Source organism: Ursus arctos, unplaced genomic scaffold, assembly GCF_023065955.2.
Source record: "Ursus arctos isolate Adak ecotype North America unplaced genomic scaffold, UrsArc2.0 scaffold_5, whole genome shotgun sequence".
NCBI classification, from domain to species: Eukaryota; Metazoa; Chordata; class Mammalia; order Carnivora; family Ursidae; genus Ursus; species Ursus arctos.
The window spans coordinates 47,204,495-47,231,946 of NW_026623067.1; the positions used below are offsets into that span (position 1 = coordinate 47,204,495).

The 27,452-nt window shown below is 39.2% G+C and overlaps 2 protein-coding genes across 5 annotated transcripts in view; both read left to right on the top strand.

The window, feature by feature from the left end:
• The first annotated feature begins 2,732 nt into the window (after positions 1-2,732).
• GAPT (GRB2 binding adaptor protein, transmembrane) lies at positions 2,733-27,298 on the top strand. Of its 2 annotated transcripts, none has more exons than XM_044384177.3 (3): positions 2,733-2,819; positions 24,347-24,411; positions 24,837-27,298. In XM_044384177.3, exon 3 carries the CDS (start codon positions 24,848-24,850, stop codon positions 25,706-25,708), a length of 861 nt encoding a protein of 286 aa, XP_044240112.1. In that variant the 5' UTR covers positions 2,733-2,819; positions 24,347-24,411; positions 24,837-24,847; the 3' UTR covers positions 25,709-27,298. The 2 variants fall into 2 exon arrangements, with proteins under 2 accessions (XP_044240112.1, XP_026354716.1); XM_026498931.4 differs by lacking the exon at positions 2,733-2,819 and adding an exon at positions 20,218-21,920.
• Positions 2,737-27,452, top strand: part of RAB3C (RAB3C, member RAS oncogene family) — a 342,644-nt gene continuing 317,928 nt past the window's right edge. For all 3 annotated transcript variants that reach the window (XM_057306971.1, XM_057306972.1, XM_057306969.1), the window contains exon 1: positions 2,737-2,819. The gene's annotated coding sequence lies outside the window, so the exon portion shown is untranslated. The remainder of the gene's footprint in view (positions 2,820-27,452) is intronic.

Sequence of the window (27,452 nt, forward strand, 5' to 3'; positions counted from 1 at the left end):
AGAGTGTAAGTCATACTTGGGTAGGTAAGACAAGCATCAGGTGAGACCCTCTGCTAACTGGTTTGTTCCAGAGTGGCTTGTGTCTGAAGCATGGAAACAAACATTAGTTTTAACTAACTCTTCCTGCCTCCTGTGGAAAAGGCTTTACTGCGCAGGCCAAAAAGCACCCAGGAGTAGGGTATTTGAAACAGAACAGCTTTCCCTTTGTGTGTCTACCTTTGTGAGGGCCCTGGAACTCCCCAGAGGAAGATGTGCCTGGGGTTACAGCAGCCACCCAAGTCCCTAGGGTGAAATTAGTTAATACCTATCCATTGAAAGAGATCCAGTGCACTTTGTCTTTGTGCTAAATACCCTTTGTTCATGCAGCTTGAGTTGGAGAAATACATTTAGAAGCTTAATAACTTTAACTGCTTCTTGTGTGTTAAGAGCCATGTTTTGGAATAGCTCTAATAATCTTTACTTGTGTCTTTGTGTTACATTAAAGGCTTTGGTGGGAAGCTCAAATTAAATCTAGCCAGATTTCTTTTTCCTGGCTTTTATTTATTTATTTTTTTCCTGGCTTGTAATTTCCCACTTGCAATACCCATAAATTTCCCCATAAAGAATTTTTCAAGGTTAATGAGCAGTAAGTAACCAGTTTTTTCAAATGGTCTTTAAAAATGGTAAACTGGGATCATAAAATGTCAGTATTAACATAGAATGACGGAAGAGGGTTCTTTACTCACAAGAAAATGCTTTTTAAAGGGTTTATGTTTTTAAATGTTTTAAAAGGGTTTATGTTGATTCACACATGAAATTCCAATTGAATGGGATTTTTTAAATTAATTTTTTAAAGATTTTATTTATTTATTTGACAGAGAAAGAGTGGGCGCATGCACAAGTAGGAGGAGCGGCAGGGAGAGGGATAAGCAGGCTCCCTGCTCCCGATGTGGGGGCTCAATCCCAGGACCCTTGGATCAAGACCTGAGCGAAAGGCAGACGCTTAACCAACTGAGCCACCCAGGTATCCCAAATGGAATTTCATTGTGGTGTTTATGATGAACACTTTCAAGAGTCTCAGTGTTACCCAAAAGCCCAAGTTTGGCTGCTGGTGTTGGAAAAGCCAAAACTCAAGAGACAAGTTGTGATTGGGAAGGAATATGAGATTTATTCAGGAGGCTGGTCATCTGGGAAGAAGGCAGACTCCTGTCCAAAAAATAACTCTGAGGTTTCTGCCTGGCCTGAAGATTTTTAGTGGAACTTTAGGGCAGTTGATCAGTGAAAGGAGAGCACCACGTAACTCTTCTTGATTGCACGCAGACTCGGTATTACCAGGTACAGACTCGATCACAGTGCTCAGAGGTTGTGTACTGGTTCCCCAGGGGGAGGTTGTGCAAGAGGGTTTGGTTCCAGGTCCATCCAGGAAACAATGCATGATCTATAGATATACAAAGAAAGGCTTAGTTCATCAACCTCACGGGCTAAAGGTGCTTGCTAAAACTTAGAGGGCTACTAAGCTGGCCAGAGGGGGGCTGAGACAGCAGCTTCCTCAACTCAAAAGTCTGTTTAACGTCAAGGAAAAATGTCTTCACTATTACTGTTTTTCAAGCATACATTTGAAGAAATGGTCTTAAAAGGAAATTCAGAAGTACATTGTGTGGCAAATAAGCAAACCACAAGAATTCAAAAGGGGAAGAGAGGGAAACGCTAGTGTTACCTTTACTTAATAATTTTGTTATTTTTGCGTTTGTAAATAATTGACTTTAGAAAATAATTGCAACCTTGAAGATAGATTCAAAAAAGAGATTACTCTTTAGGCTGAAGCTGTGCCACGCAGTGATTTTTGGCGAACATGACTTAAAGGGACCGCTGCATTTGAAACAACCTGGAAGCATTGATCGGTCTTATCCTGTTGAACCAGTAGAGGGAGACCTAAGTCCACTTCTGTAAATTAACACCAGCCCTTCCGGCAACAATGAGTGGGGTGGGGAAGGTTGCTCTCAAAATTGTTATTGCCATGTGCAGAAAATAGGTAGCTGGAGAGGTAAGTAGGTAGAGAAATAGACCGATGAATGAATAAAAGTCTTGATCAAGTATTTTGAGAAACATTTAAACCTTCATCCAAGATTACTGGCAGGTTGCTAGTTTTACTCATTTTTAAAATGGCAGTATGTCAAAATGGACATAACAAAGTCTTGATTTGCATTTTCCTGATTATTAATGATTTTGAAAATCTTGTTTATTGAATGTAAGTATAGATAAAAGATATTTAACATATTTAATGTTTAACATTATATCCTAAAATTAACTTTTTATATTCATTAAGTTACTTTTCAGAATTAGATATTAAATTTAAATTTCTAACCAACTAATACCTCATTACAAAAAACAAATCTTTCCTTACCCTGTGCTTCGAAGCTTGGTTGCTTATAATTTCTACTGATTTTTTGTTTTGTTTTTGAATTTAAGTCTTTATACCATTTGGAGTAGACTTTTTGTATACAGTGTGCGTTATGGGTTGAACCCCATCCTCCCAAAATTCATATATTAAAGTCCGAATCCTCAGTCCCTCAGAAGGTGACTGTATTTGGAGACAGGGTCATGAAAGAGGTTAATTAAGGTTAAAGGAGGGCATCTGGGTGAACCCCTAATCTGGTCTAAGTTCCATCCTTATTACAGGAAATCTGGGCATACAAGGGGACACCAGAGATCCTTCTGCCCAGGGGAACGACCACGTGAGGACACGGCCAGAAGGCAGCCATCTGCAAGCCAAGGAGAGAGGTCTCAGGAGAAACCAAGCCTGCCCACACCTCGATCTTGGACTTCCAGACTCCAGAACCGTGAGAAAAATTTCTGTCCTTTAAGCCACCCGGTCTGTGGTAATTTACTATGGCAGCCCTGGAAAACTCATCCAGTGGGAGATGGGGATTTTTGTTTTGATATGGAAAAACGATTGGATTCTAGTTCTGTTTACTGAACAGTCCCTCCTTTCCTCACTGATCTGTCATGATTCTTTGGTCATATATGAAAGGTCCATATAATGTGGGCCTATTTCTAGACACTTTATTCTGTTTCTTCCATTGATCAGTGTATCCCTGTGAGAGGGCTGTGTTTTCTTACTTGCTACAGCTTCATTATAAGTCCTGACAGCTGGTAGAGAAAGGCCTTCCATCTTTTGTTCTTTAAAGGGACTTTGCTATTTTTTAAAAAGATTTATTTATTTATTTGAGAGAGAGGGGGAGAAAGAGTGGGTGGAAGGAAAGGGCAGAGGGAGAAAGACAGTATCAAGCAGACTCCTCGGTGAGCTCAGAGCCCGATATGGGGCTCATTTTCACAACCCTGAGATCATAACCTGAGCCAAAACCAGGAGTCAGACACTTAACCCTCTGTTCCACCAAGGTGCCCCAGGGACTTTGCTGGTTTTGATGACTTACACTTTCCAATGAAGTTTAAAATCAGCTTGCCAGGTGTCACTAGAAATCATACTGGGATTTTAACCGTATGTGCATTAAACCTATAGAACTACAGAGAAATAATATTTTGTAATTAAGGAATGATCTCTGTGGGAAAGTACACTTACTTTCTTTTTGGTTCCATGGACTGCAGTCCTGGTTCTGTCCACATGATGGCACCACAAACCGAAAAATCTGACTTCCACAGTTGGCCCGAGGATCTCAGAATATACATACAGTGTTCATCTTTTAGAAAATACCGGAACGTTTTGGAGGGTAGACCCAAATTGCATATGGAATGTTCGATAGTCTATCGAGTGCTGAAATACATTTGGCAAAAATATAGACAATAGTATATGGTAACCAAAGAACTGAAATAATAATGAAAGATATCCTGACCATCTGTTCTTCACAGTCCTTTTCTCTCAGGGGGCCATAACCAGATAGAGAGAAAAAGTTCCTTATCAACCAAAAAAGTAAAGATGTGGTGTAAAATGAGGTCTGGAAGTTAAGGTGGTCTTTCTTAACCAGCAAGCCTGCTCCAGGCTAGTGAATAGGTTTGCATCCATCTGGGGAGCAAAGGTCACCACCCCTAGGGTTATGAATAAAGGGGAAGATTATGTAAATCTTCATTTCCACCCCCAGCCTCACCCTCCTTCCAGCCCTGATCATCTTGGGAGTGAAGTCTACTTTTACTTAGGAGAAACATGCCTGTGCTTGCCCTGAACTGTTTAAAGAATCAAAAAGCCTTTCCCTTTCTACTCAGTAATACCAGCGAAGCCTCCTTCCTCCATTAGAGGTTGGAAGTGTTTGACACAGAATGTCTCTGAGAATGCTTGTTTCATTGACACCGTGCATACCTAGAGTTGATAGTGGGCTGGAGGAAACCCTCTTTCTAAGTACCTTCCAGGGGTTCATTTAACCAGGCAATGTAACTAGCACTGGCATTTAGTATCAAAAAATGGTTTACCACATCCTATTAATTTAGACAAAAAGATGTGTCTACTGCTCAGTAACTAACTTGGATGGTCTACTAACATATACAGAGAGAGAACAGTTCACTAAACCCGTTTCCTCACCTATACAATGGCAACAGCAATATTTCCCAGTCAGAATTGTTGTAGGATGACATAAGGCATTTCAAAAAACTATACATGGTGCCTTGCACTTAAGTGCTCAAGAAATGTTACACTGTTGCCACCAGAGCAAGATACAAGGTGTTCCTAGGTCAGCCAAAGTGAAGAGTCAAATCTGGGACTAGGCAACTAAGCCAAGTTGTAGCTCACTGGCCTCTGTTCCTCCCTTCATCCTACCAATGCCCCTGCAGGGGAGAAGGCCTTGCATACCCTCCCCAGCGCCAGGGCAGCCACGTGACTTCTGGAGCCATTAAAGGACACACTGTGTATAACCCCTTCTGAATAAGAAGTGAGAGATGACTTCAACCGTAAACCATGATTAGTACCAGGAGTGCTTTTAACACCACTAACAGCAGGATTATTCGTGAGAGCCAACATATGAAAATAGCCTGTGTCCCTGAACAGATAATAAAACATGGTATGTGTATGCAATGGAGTATTACTTGACCTTAAAAAGGAAGGAAGTCCTCTCATTTGAGACTATAGTGATGAACCTGGAGGGTATGATGCTATTTAAATCAGCCAGAGAAAAGAAGACCAATACTGCACGGTGTGACTTAGGTAGAACCTAACTAAAAGTCCAACTCATAGAAATAGTAAAATCATGGTTTTCAGGAGCTTGGGGGGGGGGACAGGGAAAATGGAGATAAGTTGTGAAAGGGTACAGACTTTCAGTTACAAGATGAATAAGGTCTGAAGTTCTAACAATGTAGTATGGTGACTGTAGCTGACAATATTGTATAATTGAAATTTGCTAAGAGAGTAAATCTTAGGAGGTGTTTCCAAAAAAGAAAGTGAATATCTGTGGTGATGGATTTATCCCTCTATTTTAAATATGTTTTGTCAGTTATATCTCAGTAAAGCTTAAAAAAATGTAGAAAACAATGTCATCAGCAAATGGTGTTGCTGGTATAATACTATAATGCAAGGATGTGTTTATTGTATTTATGTGGAGTAGCTTAGTGGTTTCTGAGTTTATCAGTCCAGGGTGGCTTATAAAGACATCTTACACAGGAGACAAATACTTAAGGCAGTCTGCCCAAAGCTGAGCAGACCAGCTACACTGGTCAGTTATCCAGGTTTTGCTGGCCCCAAGAGTGATGGTATCTCCTGATCCATTGCAGAGAATTCTTGTTTACAACAATGAAAGTGATCTCTTGATATGTATACAAGAATGGGTGTGACGAAGGGAAAAAAAAAACCACATTGCCAAACCAAGTAGATGTCAGTCTTCTGTAGGGTTTTAGTTCTACAGCATTTGCTCCTAGAGCATACCAGCCCCTTACCTCTGACTGTTTCTCTTTTTCTACTGGTGATACAGGTATGAAAGGTAAGCAAAGCCAGACACTAGGTCAAGTGGTAAGTACAGACTCTAGTCGGTCAGCCATATACTATTGAGTAGGGAAAGGAGTTCAGTATGAAATGAATTCAACTTGGATTTATACAAAGGTGGCTAGGTGTTTTAAAGGGAGATGGAGAATGGAGGGCAGGGAGTGGTAAGTGCGTGCTCAGTAGAGTCAGAAAAGTGAGAACTTTGAAAAAGCAGGAAGGGTTGGCAGGGGGTGGAGGGTGGGGTCTGTCCATGTGAATCCCATCTGCTTTTGTTAACTGGCCTTCATTGAAGCAAGGTTCTTACCTTCTCACAGAGATTAGGAGATAGGCTCTATCTTCAGGGCTTGGCTGGAACAAATAGTAAATTTGGGGGGCAGCACTGAATTTTCTCAGGCAGGTACTTTGTTGGCGGGGGAGTGTGAGGGTTGTCCTAGAGGGGCAGACTTGAGTTCTTTGAAACTATGTTAGTATTTTTCTGGTATTTATAGACCAAGTCTGAGGCTTAGTTGAGAAAGAGTTTAGAGGAGCCTGGCTAGAGTTTGGTCAAGAATAGAATCTTTGTCATATTAATGCTAGGGTAATTGATGGGATAGGTAATTCCACTACCTCCTTCTACCAATAGGACAATGTTGGTACTTCTTGATAACCTACAATAACTTGGCTTTGGAGTTGTCTTAGGATCTTCACTCTTGCCGTCTACTGCCAGCTGTAAATACAGCAAGGCTAGAGCCGCAGGCGATTCCACCTGGACGGGGCCTGCAGAGGAGAGGGAGCCATCCAGGAAAAGGAGAGGCCAGTACACCAGTGACGTTTCTCAAGCTACTACATCCAGCCACTTTGCGTTTGTTTTATTTTGCTTTGTTTTAGTTTGTCTTGAAGTATTGCAGATATTAAAGAAAGTGTGAAAAATATTATAATGAGTATCCATGTACCCACCAGGCAGTTTGTGATATAAAAGATTATTAATGAAATTGAGCTCATGGGCTTCTCAGTCATGTAGGTCAACAGACCTGTTTCGTGTAAGCCAGTTTGAGTTGTGGCTGTGTCCCTGGCCTCAGAGCTGAGTCCCAATACATATCCAATAAAGTTTGCCCTAAGATCATCTAAAAGCATAGTGCAAAAATAAAAATAAATTAAGTAAATAAATACACAACATATCAGTCACAGTTTTAGTTGCAAGTGATGGATCCTATTGAAGCTTATATTGCATCTTTTTTTTTTTTTTTTTTTAACTAAGATTGTAGTTTTTTAGAGCAGTTTTAGATTCACAGCAAAATGGAGGGGAAGGTACTGAGATTTCCTGTAGACTCCCTGCCCCCACACAGGCAGGGCCTCCCCCATTATCAACATCCCCACCAGAGTGGGGCATTCGTGACACATCATAATCCTCCTGAAGTCTATAGTTTACGCTGCAGTTCGCTCTTGGTGTTGTACATTCTGTGAGTTTGGACAAATGTATAATGTCATTTATCTATCATTCTGGTTTCATGCTGAGTATTTTCACTTCGCTAAAAGTCCTCTGTGGTCTGCTTATAACTAGCTTCCCCCTTCCCCAACCTCTAACAACCACTGATCTTTTTACTGTCTCCATAGTTTTGCCTCCTCCAGAATGTCCTATATCTGGAATCATATAGTATGTGGCCTTTTTCAGACTGGTTTTTCCTCACAAATTAATGTGCATTTTAGGTTCCTCCACATATTATATGGCTTGATAGCTTATTTCTTATTAACACTGAATAAATTTCATTGTCTGGTGGTACCACAGTTTATCCTTTCAGCTACTGAAGGACATTCTGGTTGCTTCCAAGTTTTGGAAATTATGAAAAAGCTGCTTGTGCAGGTTTCGTGTGGACATAGGTTTTTAATTGTTTTGGGTAAATACCAAGAAACTACAATTGCTGGATCATATGGTAAGAGTATGTTTAGTGTTAAAAGAAACTCGAAAGATTTTGCACCCTTTTTAAGCCTAAGGACAGAAAGTTTCAGTGAGCCTGGCCCTGATATTCTCCTGCACTTGGCTTGTCTTCACAGTATGCTGCCAGGGTACCAGAAGGCCTTTTCTACTCTCACAGAAGTGTTCCTGTTTGACCTACCCTAAAAGCTCTACTTAGAAGCAGAAAATACGAAGCACCCCCTGGCTTTGACCTATCTCGCCTGGACATCCATGTCTGGTCCATGCTAAAGCCCTAGCAGCTGACTCACAGTGACTGTATGCTCTCATGGCACTTTTTAGACCCGTGCCGCTGACACTCCCACCCACCAGGAGGGCTTTGTCTGGAGTCAGGGGCACTGGGGCAGCCTTTGGTCTCATGGCTCTTTGCAGCGTCTCTTCTTCTGAAAACTTCATTTAATAGTGGTGGTCCTACCATGTCTCCATTAGCTGAGTTTGTGCTTGCTCTCCAGTTTCCAAAACTAGAGACACATATATAGCTGGTAAAACTATTAAAAAAAAATTTAAAAAGTACAAGGACCGATTAACAGAAAAACATGGATCATTGTTATTGTGGAGACGAGGGAGGATAATGTCACCGGGTAGGGCAAACGGGCTTCCAAAGTTGTGGTGATTTTTAGTTTCTCTATGGGAGTGTTAATACATGATGCTCTTTAAATTATTATTCTCTAAAAATCATATATTTATATATAAACATTTCCATAAATGTTTATGTGTAAATATAACATATATATATACACATATATATGTTTTATTAACTCTGATGTGTGTTTATGTTTAACACCAAAAAAATCTGTTTTAGCTCAAAGGTTATTCTTTCAGAATGATCCCTATAGCTTTCATTTATTCACTCAGCAAGCATTTATTGAGCCCTTTCACATGACACGATAGACACTGCTAGAGATAGAGCAGTGAATAAGAAAGACATGGTCTCTGTTCTTACACTGTTATGAAAGTAACACTAAAAGGTAAGGGAATACAAGAACAAACAAATATATATATAAAAGTATTAGTACTACAGGCTCTGATGAAAATAAATGGGGTAGTAGGAGAGCCAGCAAGAGCAAATGGAGGGGTGAGAGGGAGTAGGAGGCAGTGTAGGGGTGGATTTTAGAGTGGAATGGTCAAAGAAGGCATCCCTAAAGAGACATTTAAGAGGAAGCCTGAATGAAGGGTGCGCAGGCACACTGGGAGAATACCATCAAGTTAAAAGGAGCAACTAATGCAGGTCCTGTAGACAGGAGGGAACTGGAAGTGTTGGAGGAATAGAAAGAAGGCAGTTGTGTCTGGGACCCAGTGGGGCAGGGAGGACACTGGAGGGGACAACAAGGCTCACGGGCTAAACCAGGAAAAGCCTTCTTACCGCCTGTGGTAAGGGTTGGGGTTTAACTCTCAGGCTGTAGGGAACCACTTAAGGATCTCATGCAGAGGGCTGAGGTGTGGAATTTATATTTGGGAAGTATCACTCTGTCAGCTTTAAAGATACAGTAATACTGTTGAATGACGAGGTTAGGAGGAAGAAGGCCAGTAATTTGCTCAGGCAAGAGATGATGAGCTCTGGAATGAAGACATGTCCTTGCATATACAAAGCAGTGGGTAGACTCTATTTGGAATAGCACTAAGTCCCATCAGAGCTAAAGATGAGATCATTTTCATCATTCTCAGTAAAATTAACAAGGATCACCTCACTCAGCCCCATCGTGAGCATGTCACTCTCCTATGAAGTGTACAGAAAAAAGATTCTTAGGGGCTTCCTGATCTTACACCTATGTCTCTCATTCTTACACCTTCTTCATTACTTGCTCGGAACCCTCATACTTCATTAGAACCCAAGCAAAAGCTCTCCTCCAGGCACCAGACTTACAAACTGCCACCAGCAGTGCCACCACCTCTAGCCCAGGTCAAATATTCAAAAATAGATAGGGATTCAACTGTATACCATTTGGAATGAAGCAGATTTTGATCTGGGACGTCTCAGGAATTTAGTTACATAATTAAAGAGTAAGAGAGGGGTGCCTGGGTGGCTCAGTAGGATAAGCGTCTGCCTTTGGCTCAGGTCATAATCTGGGGGTCCTGGGATTGAGCCCTGCGTCAGGCTCTCTGCTCAGTGGGAAGTCTGCTTCTCACTATGCCTCTGCCTTTCCCTGCTCATTCCCTCTCTCTCTCTGTCAAGTAAATAAATAAAATCTTTAAAAAAAAGAGAGAGAGAGAGCAGTTCAGAGTCCTGCAGAGGTGAAAAGCAGCGGCTCTAGATTCAAGGCACACAGTCTGAGTTTGAATTCAGGGTCTGGCACAGGCTGTATGATGGCGGGCACGTCGTTTGTCTCTCGATGCCTCTGTTTCCTCACCTCCAAACTAGTGCGTGAAACCCATCTTTATGCTTGTTGTGAGAATTAAAAAAGAAAACCCGTCTAAGGCATCTGGAGGACAGCAGGACACATGCTCGAGTGTGCAATTAGTGTGAACTATTACTGCTATTTTAGCCAGTGTACAAATTCCTTAAGAGTTTTTAATAACATGTATTTTTTTGATGAACTTTGAGCACTTTGGAGATTTTTTTGTTTTATCTTTTCTTGCAACATTATCTCTCGAGTTCCATTCTAATAGTGAAGAAAATAAAAAAGTTCAGCGGGTGCCTCGAGATCATTCAGCAGAGTCCTAGTATATTAGTTCAAAGAAAGATGCATGCTCAATACTGGCTTGCTGGGGACTTCTAAATACCTGAGGAACTTTTAAAAACTACTAAGGTTTTAGTTATACCCTCAGATATTTTGCTTTAATTTATGTGGCCTGGAACCCCAGCATCAATATTTTTAAAAGCTCCTCAGGAAATTTTAGTGAATGACTAGAGATGAGAACCAGTGACCCATTCAAATCCATTTTGCAGATGAGGAAACTGAAACTCTGTGGAGAATGACTGGCCCAAGCTAGTTCATAATGTCAGAGATGGGATAGACTCGGAAGACAAAAAGGAGATAGTCTTAAAATTCTGGTAAATTAACCTATAAAAGGAACATATCATGATGAGAGGTATGTTTCCTAAGAGAAGAAAGAACAGCATGACTGTAGCCTGTACTCTTGTGAACATATCTATAAGGAAGCACAGGAAATGGGTTTCAGAGAGACTTGTGTGGCGGGAGCATCAGGCAGCTTATTTGAGGCCATTAACCCCTTATGTCCTGTACCCTTCAGCCTTTGCTTTCTGAATATTCAGTGGTTATCTGAAGCTGAATTGGCATCAGAGGTCTATTTCCTGCTGAGGGAAAGAAGGGGACTCTGGTTATCAGGGCCCTTTTAGACAGGTCCCTAGCCCCACCCATTCCCATAGTATTTGTTTTGTTGTTTTATTCACCTCCTACTACTCTTCATGGGGATAGAATTATACAGGACAGCATCCCATTTGGGAGGAGGGTAGGAGGAGTCAATCTATAGCAGTTCCTGTTCTCTGCTTTCCCTAATTTCTCACTCAGCATCAGTGTATAATGGAGATTATTCAGGGTCTTAATGCAAAGGATTTATTTTGTTTTCCATTGCCTTGTGTAATTTTAATTTTTATTTAAATTCAATTAATTAACATTAGTGTATTATTGGTTTCAGAGGTAGAGTTCAGTGATTCATCAATCTTATATAGCACACAGTGCTCACTACATCTTGTGCCCTCCTTAATGTCCATCGCCCAGTTACCCGATCCCCCAACCCCCTCCACTCCAGCAACCCTGTTTGTTGCCTATGATTAAGAGTCTCTTATGGTTTGTCTCCCTCTCTGATTTCGTCTTGTTTTATTTTTCCCTCCCTTCCCCTATGATCCTCTGTTTTGTTTCTTAAATTCCACATATGAGTGAGATCATATGATAATTGTTTTTCTCTGATTGACTTATTTCACTTAACATATTACCTTCTAGTTCTATCCATGTCCTTGCAAATGGCAAGATTTCATTTTTTTTTTTTTGATGGCTGAGTGGTATTCCATTGTGTGTGTGTGTGTGTGTGTGTGTGTGTGTGTATATATATATACCACCTCTTCATTATGCATTCCTCAGTCAGTGGACATCTGAGCTCTTTCTATAGTTTGGCTATTGTGGACATTGCTGCTATAAACATTGGAGTGCAGGTGCCACTTCTGATCACTACATTTGTATCTCTGGGGTAAATACCCAGTAGTGCAATTGCTGGGTTGTAGGGTAGCTCTATTTTCAACTTTTTGAGGAACCTCCATACTGTTTTCCAGGGTGGCTGCACCAGTTTGCATTCCCACCAACAGTGTAAGAGGGTTCCCCTTTCTCCACATCCTCACAAACACCTGTCATTTCCTGACTTCTTGATTTTAGCCATTCTGACTGGTGTCAGGTGGTATCTCATTGTAGTTTTGATTTGTATTTCCCTGATGCCGAGTGATGTGGAACATTTTTTCATGTGTCTGTTGGCCATTTGGATGTCTTCTTTGGAGAACTATCTGTTCATGTCTTCTGCCCATTTCTTGGCTGGATTATTTATTTTTGGGGTGTTGACTTTGATAAGTTCTTTATAGATTTTAGATACTAGCCCTTTATCTTATAAGACATTTGCAAATATCTTCTCCCATTCTATCATTTGTCTTTTGGTTTTATCGACTGCTTTTTATCTTGATGAAGTCCCAATAGTTCACTTTTATCTTTGTTTCCCTTGCCTTTGGAGACATTTCTAGCAAGAAGTTGCTGCAGCCCAGGTCACAGAATTTGCTGCCTGTGTCCTCCTGTAGGATTTTGATGGATTCCTGTCTCACATTTAGGTCTTTCATCCAATTTGAGTCTATTTTTGTGTATGGTGTAAGAAAATGGTCCAGTTTCATTCTTTCCAATTTTCCCAACACCATTTGTTAAAGAGACTGTCTTTTTTTCCCTTGGATATTCCTTCCTGTTTTGTTGAAGATTAGTTGACTGTAGAGTTGAGCATCCATTTTTGGGTTCTCTATTCTGTTCCATTGATTTATGTGCCTGTTTTTGTGCCAGTACCATACTGTTTTGATGATCACAGCTTTGTCATACAGCTTTAAGTCCGGAATTGTGATGCCCCAGCTTTGGTTTTCTTTTTCAGCATTGCTGTGGCTATTCAGGGTATTTTCTGGTTCCATACAAATTTTAGGATAATTTGTTCCAGCTCTGTGAAAACACTTGGTGGTATTTTAATAGAGATTGCATTGACTGTATAGATTGCTCTAGGTAGCATAGACATTTTAGCAATATTTGTTCTTCCAATCCATGAGCATGGAATGTTTTTCCATTTCTTTGTGTCTTCCTCAATTTCTTTCATGAGTGTTCTGTAGTTTTCTGAGTACAGATCATTTGCCTCTTTGGTAGGTTTATTCCTAGGTATCTTATGGTTTTGGTTGCAATTGTAAATGGGTTCGTCTCCTTAATTTCTCTTTTTCTGTCTCATTGTTAGTGTATAGAAATGCAGCTGATTTCTGTGCATTGATTTTATATCCTGCCACTTTGCTGAATTCCTGTATGAGTTCTAGCAGTTTTGGAGTGGAGTCTTTTGGGTTTTCCACATAGAGTGTCATGTCATCTGGGAAGAGTGAGAATTTGACTTCTCTGCTGATTCGGACGCCTTTTATTTCTTTTTGTTGTCTGATTCCTGAGGCTGAGACTTCTAGTACTGTGTTGAACAACAGTGACAATAGTGGACATCCCTGCCATGTTCCTGACCTTAAGGGAGAAGCTCTTAGTTTTTCCCCACTGAGAATGATATTCACTATGGGCTTTTTGTAGATGGCTTTTATGATATTGAGGTATGTTCCCTCTATCCCTACACTGTGAGGAGTTGAAAGAATGCTGTATTTTGTCAAATACTTTTTCTGCATCTACTGAGAGGATCATATGGTTCTTGTCCTTTCTCATAGTAATGTAGTGTATCACATTGATTTGTGGATGTTGAACCACACTTGCAGCCCAGCAATAAACCCCACTTGATCATGGTCAATAGTTCTTTTAATGTACTGTTGAATTCTATTGGCTAGTGTCTTGGTGAGAATTCTTGCATCCATGTTCATCAGGGATATTGGCCTGTAATTCTCCTTTTTGGTGGAGTCTTCGTCTGGTTTTGGGACAAGGTAATGCTAGCATCAGAGTTTGGAAGTTTTCCTTCCATTTCTGTTTTTTTTGGAACAGCTTCAGAAAAATATGTGTTACTTCTTCTTTAAATGTTTGGTAGAATTCCCCTGGGAAGCCATCTGGCTCTGGACTCTTGTCTGTCCAATTTCCTTGCTGGTTATGAATCTGTTCAGGTTTTCTATTTCTTCCCGTTTCAGTTTTGGTCGTTTATACATCTCTAGGAATGTATCCATTTCTTCCAGATTGCCTAATTTGTTGGCATATGGTTGTTCATAATATGTTCTTATAATTGTTTTTATTTCTTCTGTATTGGTTGTGATCTCTCCTCTTTCATTTATGATTTTATTTATTTGGGTCCTTTCTGTTTTCTTTCTGATAAGTCTGGCCAGGGGTTTCTCAATCTTACTGATTCTTTCAAAGAATCAGCTCCTAGTTTCATTGATCTGTTCTACTGTTCTTTTGGTTTCTATTTCATTGATTTCTTCTCTAATCTTTATTAATTCTTTTCTCCTGCTGGTTTTAGGCTTTATTTGCTGTTCTTTCTCCAACTCCTTTAAGTGTAAGGTTAGATTGTGTATTTGAGAACTTTCTTGTTTCTTGAAAAAGGCTTGTATTGCTACATTTGCCTCTTAGGGCAGACTTTGCTGCATCCCAAAGGTTTTGAACGTTGTTTTCATTTTCATTTGTTTCCATGAATAGTGGATTTAAAAAAATTTTTTTTCATTAAAAAACTTTTTTTTAATTTTTAAATTAAAAAAAAAATTTTTTGTTTCCTGGTTGACCAATTCTTTCTTTAGTAGGACGCTCTTTAGCCTCCATGTGTTTGAGTTCTTTCCAAAATTCCTCTTGCGATCGAGTTCCAGTTTCACAGCATTGTGGTCCGAAAATATGCAGGGAATGATCCCAATCTTTTGGTACTGGTTGAGACTGATTTGTGACCCAGGATGTGATCTATTCTTGAGAATGTTCCATGTGCACTTGCGAAGAATGTATATTCTGTTGCTTTAGGGTAGAATGCTCTGAATATATATGTGAAGTCCATCTGGTCCAGTGTGTCATTCAAAGTTCTTGTTCTTGTTGATCTTCTGCTTAGATGATCTGTCCATTGCAGTGAGTGGGGTATTAAAGTCCCCTACTATTACTGTATTATTATCAATGTGTTTCTTTAATTTTGTTATTAATTGGCTTATATAATAGGCTGTTCCCCTGTTAGGGGCATAAATATTTATAACTGTTAGATCTTCTTGTTGGATAAACCCTTTAATTATGCTATAGTGTCCTTCCTCATCTCTTACTACAGTCTTCAGTTTAAAATCTAATTTGTCTGATATAAGGATTGCTACCTCAGCTTTCTTTTGATGTCCATTAGCATGATAAATGGTTTTCCACCCCCTCACTTCCCCTCACTTTCAATCTGGAGGTGTCTTTGGGTCTAAAATGACTCTCTTGCAGACAGCATATCTGTGGCTCTTGCTTTTTTATCCAATCTGATACCCTTTGTCTTTTGATTGGGATATTTAGCCCATTTACCTTTAGAGTAACTATTGAAAGATATGAATTTAGTGCCATTGTATTACCTGTAAAGTCACTTTTTCTGTAAATCGTCTTTATTCCTTTCTGACCTAGGTTACTCTTGTGCTCTCTCTTCGCTTAAGGATCCCTTTTAATATTTCTTGCCAGGCTGGTTTAGCAATCACAAATTCTTTTAGTTTGTTTTTCCTGGAAGCTTTTTATCTCTCCTATTTTGAATGACATCCTAGCTGCATTGGTATTCTTGGTTGCATATTTTTCTCACTTAGCACCCTGAATATATCATGCCGGTCCTTTCTGGCTTTCCAGGTCTCTGTGAATAGGTTGGATGCCAGTCTAATGTTTCTACCCTGGTAGGTTACAGACTTCTATCCTGAGCTGCTTTTGGGATTTTTTTCTTTATCTCTGAGATTTGCAAGTTTCACTATTATTTGTTGGGATGTTGACCTATTTTATTGATTTTGCGGGGCTTTCTCTGTGCCTCCTGGATTTGAATGTCTGTATCCTTCCCCAGATTAGGGAAGTTCTCCACTATAATTTGCTCTAATGCACCACCTTCTGTCCCCCTCTATTTCTTTCCTCTTTTTCTGGGATCCCAATTATTCTAATATTGTTTTGCTTTATGGTATCCCTTATCTCTCTAATCTTCCCTCATGATCTAGCAGTTGTTTATCTCTCTTTTTCTCAGCTTCTTTATTCTCCATCATTTGATTCTATATCAATAATTCTCTCTTCTGTATCATTTATCCTTGCAGTTAGATCCTCCATTTTCTATTGCATCTCATTAATAACCTTCTTGATTTTGACTTGATTATATTTTAGTTCTTTTATTTCTCCAGAAAGGGATTCTCTAGTATCTTCTATGCTTTTTTTTTAAGTCCATCTAATATATTTAGAATCATTATTCTGAACTGTAGTTCTGACATCTTATATAAATAATGATTAGGTCCCTGATAGTCAGTACTGCCTCTTGTTCTGTTTTTTGAGGTGAGTTTTTTCATCTTGTCGTTCTGTCCAGAGAAGGATAGATGAATGAGAGAACAAAATACTAAAATGGCAACAGTGACCCCAGAGAAATATACAGTAAACAAATCAGAAGAGACCTGAAACAAACAAAATTTAAAATTTTTAAAAAAGAATATAATCAGACAAGTGAACAGAACAGAGCAATACACTGGATCCTGTGTGTATTCTGATCTGTTTGTTAGAAAACTAGATCCCAAAATTGTAAAGAAAAAAAAACTTATATATGTAAAAAAATAAAATTAAATACAATGAAAGGATAGAATGTGACTGTAAAAATGAAAATTCAAAGACAAAAAGGGGGAGGAAAAAGGAAAGAATATAAATAGACAGGTTAAAGAACAGAGCAATACACTATATCCTGAGTATATTTTGGTTGGTTTGTTAGAAGAACTACATCTCAAAATTGTAAAGAAAGAAACACTTACATATATATGTAAACATATATATACACACACATATTTTATTTTTGTGTGTATATATATGTAAATAAAATTAAAATTTAATTAAAATAAATTATATACAATTGAAAGGATAAGCATAAAATTAAAATACAATTACATACATTGAAAGGATAGAATGTAGCTGTAAAGATGAAAATTAAAAAAGACTTTAACAAAAAAAAAAAAAAGCAGAAGAAGAAAAAAGAGAATATTATCATACAGGTGAAGAGAACAGAACAGAATTTTGGTCTATTTCTTAGAAGAAACTGCATCCCAGGAGAGAATGTAACTGTAAAAATGAAAATTAAAAAAGATTAAAAGAGTTGATAAAATAATAAATTGTTTGAAAAAGGAAAGAAAAAATTAAAATTGAAAGACTAAAGAATCGTGGGGGAAAGCCATGAATTCTATGTGCTGTATTCCTCTAGCGCTAGAGTTTTGTACTTCTCAACGATTGGTAAACTTGGTCTTAGCCAGATGTTCTTGCTGATCTGGGGGAGGGGCCTGCTGCATTGATTCTCAAGTGTATTTGCCCAGAGCGGAATTGCACTGCCCTTGGAGGGGGGGGCAGGCTAAGTAATCTGTTCCACATCGCTCTGTGTGGCTTTTGTTCCCTGAACGCTTTCCATGTTGCTCTAGAGGATGAGAATGGAAATGGCAGCTTACTAACCTCCAGCCCCAGAGCTGAAAGCCCCACTTTTCATTGCGCCCTCAGGGAAAAGCAGTCAATCACTCCTGTCTGCCTGGTCTCCGTCCACACTCCAAGATCACCCAGCCTGTGATTGAGCATTTCTGTCTTAGGCATGTGGCCCTGTTTGGAGTCTCTAAACCCTGCAGATTTCTGTGGCTTGCACCTGCACCACTCCTCCCTGGGGAGGAAGGGGGCTCTTGCCAAGGTTTTGCCACTCGCTGGTCCCCTGCTCGGAGAGCGGTAGCCCAACTGTCCTGTGGTTCATGGTATATGGTAACCCTGAGCTGAGAGCCCACTCCTGGGCTCGCTCATTGCAGCCAGCCTCCCCACTATGATGCCTGGGAACTCTGCCACACTCAGCACCCGATCTTCCTGTGACCCTGGGTATCCTGAGGTCACACTGTCTGATCTATGATTCTGCCCTTCTTCGCCACCTGAGCACCTTTCAGTCAGGAACATCCCTCACCAGAGCAGACTTATAAAAGTTCTCATGTTGTGCTCTGCTGCTGTATCACTTCCCTGCAGCTGGCTTAGGGAGGCTCCCTCCTCCCGCAGTCTATATTCCCAAATATCGCCTCAGATTTACTTCTCTGCACCTCCTACCTTGCAGAAAGTGGTTGCTTTCTATTTGTAGAGTTGCACCTATTCTCTTCTTAGATCTCTGGTTGAGTTCACAGGTGTTCAGAGTGATTTGATAGCTATCCAGCTGAATTCCTGGGATCAGATGACACTAAGGCCTCCTACTCCTCCACCATCTTGGACTGTATCCTCAATGCAGAGGATTTAGAGTAGTGCCTTCCTCTTCAAGCTAACCTACCACCCCAGCCCCCTCCCACTGCCAGGTTTGAAATGGTCATTGTGGTCTTCACTGTCCTGTATGTGGGAGAGAGTGTCTGCTATCCAGCAATTCTCACATCTAGCCTGACTATAGGGCAGTTTCAAATTATAGCCAGTTACTTAAAATTGGTGATATATTACACCTCTCAACATTTATTGAAGAAGTTGGCAGAATCCAACAATGACTGATTCAGTGTCTGCTGTTAATCCTGGTTTACAGTACTCTCCTCAACTGAACAAAAACTCTGTTGAAATAGTTTATCAGTTATCTGACTTGTGAAATCGTATCCACAGTTTAAGATGAATGGTGAGTCTGTTTACTATAAGAATGCTAAATTACGCAGTTTTCCATTTTATTCATGAAGATGCAAAAAGATTTTCAATTTTTTTCATGTTGAATGATTGTTCAAGTTTCCCAGTGTCTGTTTATTTTCATCTGAAGGAGTAAAAGGGGAAAGCACTGGGGGAAGAGGGAGTGTTGTTCAACTGAAGTTGAAGTAAACTTCAAGTCATGTTTTCTGATCTGTGTAGCAATTCGGAAAGACTTGTGATGAAAAGAGGGGGTCAGACTAAAAGGAGAAGTGTATACTACACATGAAAAGTAGTTTCAAAAACCCTCTTCTAAATGTGACGACTATGTATATTGTTCATATGTCCTTAGTAGTATTTGAAGAGATGTCAGGGATCACCCAATCCATTGTTGTCCTATGGATGAAGAAAGCAAGATCAAGAAGTTGTATTATTTGTCCAAGATGCTATAATTATTTCTTTTAGATAAAATTGCTCTATACCTATGTAATTTTAGGTTGAACATGATTTTCCAGTGCCACATCTTTAAGTAAGTCAAGGTGTTTCAATGAAAGACATATTCATAATTTCAGAAAGTAGGAATTCCCTGCTTTCACTGGGCCGAAGCTTAAGATTCATTAATAAGTCCCCTCTTTCTTACCACCAGCCTTACCAATGTCCAGACTCAAGAAACTCTAGATGCATTTAGAATTCATCCAACTCAAAGTCTGCCTATAGTTGAGCAAAGTGTTTCTCCATCCAAATTAGGAGACTAGTTTACCAAATAAGGTAGCAATCTGAATGAATAAAAAAAAATCTCTAATTATCTCAACTTTTCATAACTTCCATTTCATTTTTTTTAAAGATTTATCTATTTATTTTTTAAAGAGAGGACCCCCAAGTAAGTGGGGGTGGAAGGGGGGCTAGAGGGAGAAGGAGAGAGAGATCTCAAGCAGACTCTGCTACAGAGTCCTACACGGGATTCGATCTCACAACCCTGAGATCATGACCTGAACTGAAATCAAGAGTTGGTTGCTTAACCAACTGAGCCGCCCAGGCGCCCCAGCTTTTCCTGACTTTTAAAAGAATCATCTTATTATTCATTCCCAATTTCTTTTAATTAAGACAATTTACATATAGTGCACAAATCTTAAATGGAGAGCTTGATGAATGGTTACACATAACCACCGCAAAGATCAAGATATAGAGCATTTCTGGCATCCAAGAAGGCTCCCTCATGCACCTTCCAGTCTATAGTAATCCCCATTTTTCTGACCTCTACCAGCATGTGTTCACAGATAAGCTTTCCATGATTTGAGAATGAAACCTTACAGTTTGTACTCTTGCACATAGCTTTTTAAAGTCTATATTATGTTCGTGAGATCCATCTATGTTGTAATGTATCAGTATTTCGGATTTCTTATTGCTATATGTAGTATCCAATTGCATGGTTTTATCATGTTCTAATTATCCATTGAATTGTTGAGGGATCTTTGGAATGTTTCTAGAGCTTTGAGATATTATGAATTAAAGCAGTTATAAACAGAAATGGCCTTCATTTCTGTTGAGTGTATACCTAGGAGTGAAAATCTTGAGCCTTTTTTTCTCTCATTATCAGTTTTTTGTTTGTTTGTTTGTTTTTAAGCCCTGGACCATAGTCTAACTTTTCTAAGTTGCTCAATGAACCATAACAATGTACCTCTCTATAGGCATGACTCGTATTCCAAGGGGGCAGATTTCGCAGCTTAAAATGGAACACCAGTAGGGTACTATCTTTCATGGTTCATTCCTCATAGCACTTTATAACCTCCTTCACTCTGGGGTTTTTGCCTGGAACCCTTCTATTCTGCCTTGATTAACTCCTTTTTATTCCATGAGGTTTAGGTCAGGTCTTGTCTTCCCTGACCATTCTGAACTGGATGCCTCTTTTCCTTATTCCCACTGTCCTCTGTGTCTTTCTTAGCCCTTACCTCCTTGATCTGAAATGATCTTGTGTGTACAGCAGCCTCTTTCAGGAGGCTTTAGGTGCTACAAGGGAGATAGTTCATTATTGCATCCCCACTGTTTAGTACAATGCCTGGCAGAATGTCCCTGCCCAATCTGTATTGACAGCCTTGTTCTTCTAACGTCTGGTTGGTGTTTCAGTAATGAAATCTTCTTTTAAATCACTTGACTCAAAGGAAATGCCGGGGGTTGAAAAAGTTCCAATACAATTTAAAAGGCAAACTTTCCATTGCTTTATGATCTCATCTTTTTAATTCAGCCTTTTCTAATTTTTTACTCCATGGATTTGGTCTCTGAGAAATGCTGTTGAGTAAGGGTTCTATGTTGGAAACCTCTTACTCACCCAAGTGAGACAGCAGAGTGCAGTGGTTTAGCTCACAGGTGCTGGAGGCACACTGCTGGGCCACACTGGGTGGGGGATTATGTTACCCTTCTACTTCCATTTCCTCCCCTGTAACATAGGATGAATCACAGCCCTACCCCACAGGTTGTTGTGAGGGTTTACCGAGTAGTACACAAAGCGTTTGGAAGACCTAGTGAGTGCCCAGACTGTTATTAAACAAAGTGAAACAGTTTTTCTTTCTGCCTACTAGAAGATCACAGAAATGTCACAAGTCAAGCTGAATATACTTTGTAAGATTACTGTCTTATCAACTTAAAGGAATATTAACATTTTCTGAACCAAAATTGGGACACCGGTTTGACAAGTGGAAATGTAACCTATGGGACTGGTACATAGTATTTGAAATGAAGACTGTTTTAACAATCCTTCGAGCAAAGAAATAAACAAGACCTCCACGTAACTACATTTCCAAATGTTTCTTCTTAAAACATTTTAAGTGCAAGTGAAATGGCTTTTACTGATTTTGAAGTGAGGACTGCAAATACTCTGCAAATAAAAAAGCATCTGGGCTCCATGCATCGTTTTCTGATATAGTTGGAGAGTTATTGATAAGGATGAAGGGCTGGACTTCCTTTTTCAAAACTCATGCCATGTATCTTAATTCTGGTACATCTGTTAAGAACTTCCTCTACAACCAGGAAACTTTGCAAGTATGAAATAATCTGAAAGGTGGGGTAAAGAAGAGGAACACTAAAAAGAGGAACACTAAAGCAGGTTTAACCAAAGGAATAGAGGAGAGTTTGGCTCAACAGTTTCAAGGTAAGTTATGGCTAATGAAAACTGTGAAGAACAAGTTCATTTTAAATTATGACTTTTTTATGTTACCAGACATAGTTTTTAGGTGGCCTTCTGTGGCAATAGGGGGAAAAATCAGTTTACAAACTGAGGGTGAGGTAAATCTGCCTTTACCAGTATATATGCTTACACGTTAAGATTAGGCTTTGCTATTGTCTTGTTTCCAAACAGAAGGGCAGTATTCTGCCTTTGTAGATTCCAGAAGTCTATCAATCATTTGTGATTTTAAGACAAATGAATAATTGTTAGGTAGTGTGTTGGAACTGTTTCCCAAAACAGGAACAGCCTTCTTGCAGATTGGGCAAAGTGAGACTTGTTGGGGTGTTAAGCAAGCTTTGAGGGGGTCTTGTTTAACATATGGTTTTCATTCTAGTAGGTCTTTCCATTTTACCTGTCAGAGTTTTTGCTATTAAGTTGTTTTAGAGCAAAGAAAAAGATGCATTCTTCTCTTCTAAGAAGTCTTCTCGTATTTATCTCAGTAAGCACTTCTTTGACAGTTTTACTATTTGGAATGTTTTGGATTGTCTACATAGAACAATATAGATGGTGAAAATAAATTCTCGTCTTGGAAATTGGGAGGGCAATTTATTACCTTATCCTCAGCAATAGTCAGCCTTCTCCACTTTTGTTGCAAGCCTAGAATTTTAAAAAGGTGATTCGTTTTAATCTGTATTTGAAATTCAGTTCAAATATGCTACCAAATTTTTATTTAAATGGGTAATCACTTATACCATAAATTATCTTACTTACCATCAGTTCTTATCTGTTTTAGAAAGGAAATGAGGTCCTAATGGTTAAAGTCATTTGCCAAATATTTGCCTTTGGACACAGCATTGTGTCTGGTCTTTACAAAGGAAGGAACCTAAAAAGGTTCCAAAGAGATTAATAGATGTCTAGATCTGGGATGTCTGTCCATACAGTTTTTTCAAATAAATTTTGTAAAAGTTAACCGTATTTCATATGTCATTAGGTGTTTTGGGTGAAATGCCAAACTGAAAATTTTCACATTGATGTATTCCAACCTTGAACAAATTTAGAAACATTTGGTATCGTGTGTTATCCGAATGCTGTTTGCTCCATTCACTAACAAATATTCAAGAAAGTAACTCTTCTGTGTCTGCCCTGGTTTTGGTAATATAAAGATAAATAAGAACTCCATCCCTCAAGAAGCTGAGAGCAAATCAAGCTATAAAAATTTAGCAATAGATATTCTTGATAGCCATTTATAGAATTTTGGTTAAGAATAGTATTTTGGGGTAAATTTTACTTGAATCTTGATTCAGTCACTTTTTAGTTATTCAAGAAGTTAAATTCTTTAATCCTGTCCTTACTCTTCTGTAAAATAGACATAACAGTAGTATCTAATTCATATGGCATTTGTAGGATCAACTGAGATAATCCATGTAAAAGTGTTTAGAAGCTGATCCAAAATAAGCTCTTAACTAAATATTATGGTGACATTCAATAGATGTTGATCATCTCACAAGCACTATTAACAATATTAGATGACTATAGTTCACAACACTGTATTGTATATGTGAAGGTTGCTAAGAGAGTAGGTCTTAAAAGTTATTATGAGAAGAAAAAAATTGTACCTATGTGAGGTGATGGTCATCAATTAAATTTGGTGTGGCCATCGTTTCACAATATGTATTCATGTTGTATTTCACATATGTATTCATATGTCAGATCATCATGCTGTATACCTTGAACCGATCCAATGTTGTATATCGATTATATATCTCAATAAAATTAGAAACAGCAACAACAGTGAAAATGGTATTAGATGTAACTACTTCTGTGTCTAGGCTGAAAACATGCAGTAATAATGTTTTGTTGATCAAATCATAATACAACACTCAGTCTGGTTGAATACTTTTCATTTCTCTCCTCTTTGCCGTTTTTAAAGCCTTGGCAGAAAACATTCTGAAATTATCTTAATTGAAAAGTTGTTTGCTGGAAGTTGTGAGAACACTAGTGATAGAAAGCCTTTCGAAGTTCGTTTTAGATATTTTGTGTTAGGTCAAAGAGCTCTTTTCTTCTTTTAAATATAAACTATACCCTTTAGGGGTGCCTGGGTGGCTCAGTTGGTTAAGCATCTGTCTTTAGCTCAGGTCATGATCCCAGGGTCCTGGAAATGAGCTTTGCATCAGGCTCCCTGCTCAGTGGGGAGTCTGCTTCTCCCTCTCCTCCTCACCCCCACTTGTTTTCTCTCTCACTATCTCTCTCTCTAATAAATGAATAAATTCTTAAAACAAAACATCTATACCCTTTAGAAGACATATCTTCAGTTTTAAACAACTTAAGTAATTAGATGCTGAGCTTTGGAGTCATTTGTTTCTTGACTCCCTTATTTAATAAATATCAATTGAATTTCTTTTCTGCACTAGGTACTATGCTATTCTCTCGGAATATACAGATGAAAAGACCTGATCCCTGCCCACCATTTAACCAGGTAGGAAGACACACAATTCCCTATAACTCAGACTGTCATGCTATAATAGAGAATTGACTCATTAATAGGGGAATGCAGAACAAGGAATGATTAAGGAAAAGGCCTCACAGAGGAGGTGATAAATAATGGAAATTATTGCACAGGTGTACTCTTGTCCCTTCCTCTTATTGCATTGAAAACATTGTCTTTCACTTGAAAATTACTAGCCTTATTGCCAAAAGCCATGTTGAAATCTAACTGATAAAACCACTCAGGCTTGAGCAGGTAGAAGTTCTCTTTTACTCTTCTCACAACAGCGAGTACTATATTCTCTTTTGAGGCAGGAACTAACTAAATGACAGTGCTTAATGTATTGGTAGATATTGACAGATTTTTCTGTTATGCTATGTAATAAATATGCAATTAATTTGTTTTTCAATTTATAGGAGGTGTCTGGATGGCAGATCATTCAACCTTCTCTTTCTTGAGTTTTCTGCTCTGCCATTATCTTCCACTCATTACTGCTTCATTTTGTGATTCATTGATAGAAAGTGAAGTGGAGTCGATTAAAATCCCTCCCGACACGGTACAATTATACACTAAGGATTGTAATGTAAGAAACATCCCATACAACGAGAAGGATCGTCCAAGGCTAAGTTTATTCAATCTCTCCTCTAATTGTATCAGGACTTTGCCAAATGATGTTCTTCCACGTCTGGAAAAGAAATGCCTAAAAGAGCTTCCAGGATTACTTATTAACTATACCCTAAAAGGAATTACATTTGTCTGCACCTGTGAATTCATTAAGGGCTCCCCCATACCACTAAACAACACTGCTTGTGCAGAAATGTTGAAAAGCTGTGGAAATACATCAGTGGCCACTTCTATAGGAATTTCCCTTCTTTTCCTCTTGTTGATCTGCGGAATTGGGTGCGTTTGGCGCTGGAAACACTGGAACCCCATGCAATTTACCTTACCAAGGGTCTTGCAAAGGAGAAGCAGCAGGAAAAAAGACTATACTAAAACACTCTCAAATCTTCTCGCTATCAACTCAAGGGATAAAATCTCAGTGCAGAACCAAGACTGCAGATCTTCTGGGAGAGGGACTAACACACATGACAACTATGAAAACGTGGAATGTGGTGCCCCCAAACCTAAAGAAGAAACCGACAAAGAACTATATGAGAACACTCGGCAGACCAGTTTCGAGGAGCATATCTATGGAAATGAGATGTCATCTCAATATTATAACTTCCAGAAGCCTAGTACTTCTGAGGTCCCTCAAGATGAAGACATATATATTCTTCCAGATTCATAATAGCTTTTGAAAATACTGGGTTTAGTTATTAGAGGAAATTTATTCACTGGGACTTTTATTTTACTGATGTCATTGTTAATCATGTTCTTCAGATGAAACTCAATGATTTTTTATCTGTCTCCACCCTTCTGAACCTTCTCTTTGTGAATCACTGCAGGTTAAATCCTCTTCACTCACCTTTCCCTAGATTAATTCTGCATTATGTTGTATTGATTCTTCCTTCTAAATGTTACCTGTTACCTTTTTCTCTTATTTCTATCTCTGCCATCTTTTTCTGGCTCCAGACTGTGTCAGTCTTCTAACTCGTCTTACCGGCTCCAGTTTCTACACATTCAGTCCGTTCCCATGATGCTGCCAAATTTACTTTCAGAAAATATTCCCAATGCCACACCACTCCTTTGCTTAAAATCTCTTAATGGCTCCTCTTTGCAGAAGACATACTACTTAAAATGCTAACTCCAGAACTTAGGATTTTCCACAGTTGCACACTTTTCCAGTGACTTCTACTAATTTCTCATGTCTCTGCTTTCATCAGAATCACCTGAAAACAGGCCAGACTCATCCCTCCTCCTTGGCTTTGCTTGTCTGCCCCCTCTCGTGCCTGCCTCAGACGGCAACTTCTTCCACAAGTCTGAATTATTCCAAACCTACCTTTACCTTTTCCTTTTCTGATCTCCTGTAGATTTTGCTGCCTGTTTAATTCTCTGGATATTTAAACATATGAATGTTTTCTATGACATTTTATGATTTATTGTTATGTGAGAATGTCTTAAATTCCTTGCTAAATAACAAGGAAGTGCCTCATCTTCATATTTTAGCTCCACTGCCTAGACCATCCTATGCGGCATTTGTTATTGTTCAATTGACAAAGAATTAATTTGTACCTTTTTCTCACTAGTTTTGAGAAAAATCTAATGAGTTCATCCATTCAAGAAATATTTTTGGAGTATCTTCTATCTACTTTTACTCTGCACATGTAAAAGGAAGGCATAGGTCCTGAACGCATATTGTCTAGCAGGGAAGAAAAGACAATAAATAAACAAATACTGTGCTAATTCTTAAGCTATGATATCTTACTCGTGAACTCAGCCTTTTATATGCTGCTCTGAATTGCTCAGGCCGAGGCTCTGCAAAGCACATTTTTCCTTTGCCGAGTGGGTCCCTATTAGGCTCCGTTCATAGGGAGCAGCGTGGAAGACGGGTAGACGAGAGGAACCAAAAGGGACTTGCTCTTTCTTGCTCTCCTTGTTTTCCCAGCCATTCATTTTACTCCAGCATCACCAGTTATTTGCAGTTTCTAGTTTTTTCCATCATTCCCAGAAACGGCTTGAGTACACCCTGTCAGAGGTGCCAGCACCAGCCAGGTGACACCCTCCCCTTAGAATCTGAGAAGCAGCTCCGCAGAGCCTCCTCCAAGCTCCTGAGTTATGGATGGAGACAAATGGGACTGTCAGAGCTCCAGAGCGCAGCCCTGGCGCGGGGCCATCTCCTGGACTCACTGTCTTTGTGGCATCTCCGGGTCCTCTTTCATCTTCTCAAACAAGACCTTTTTGCTAATTTTCTGTATTAAATTCTACCTGTTCAAACAAACTGGTATGGTTTCTATTTCCTCGGGTGGACCCCGATGTACAAATAGAAAAGGTGGAGTAGTGCTTTGAAGAAAAATAAATAAAAAATCTGTTTTTGAGAGCATGGGGGTTAGGTAGAGAAGAATCTTAATAGGATGGTCAAAAGAGGCTTCTCT

What these genes read in the sequence shown, in the direction of transcription:
- GAPT (XM_044384177.3), top strand. Translation starts at nt 24,848, where the DNA reads ATGGCAGATCATTCAACCTTCTCTTTCTTGAGTTTTCTGCTCTGCCAT.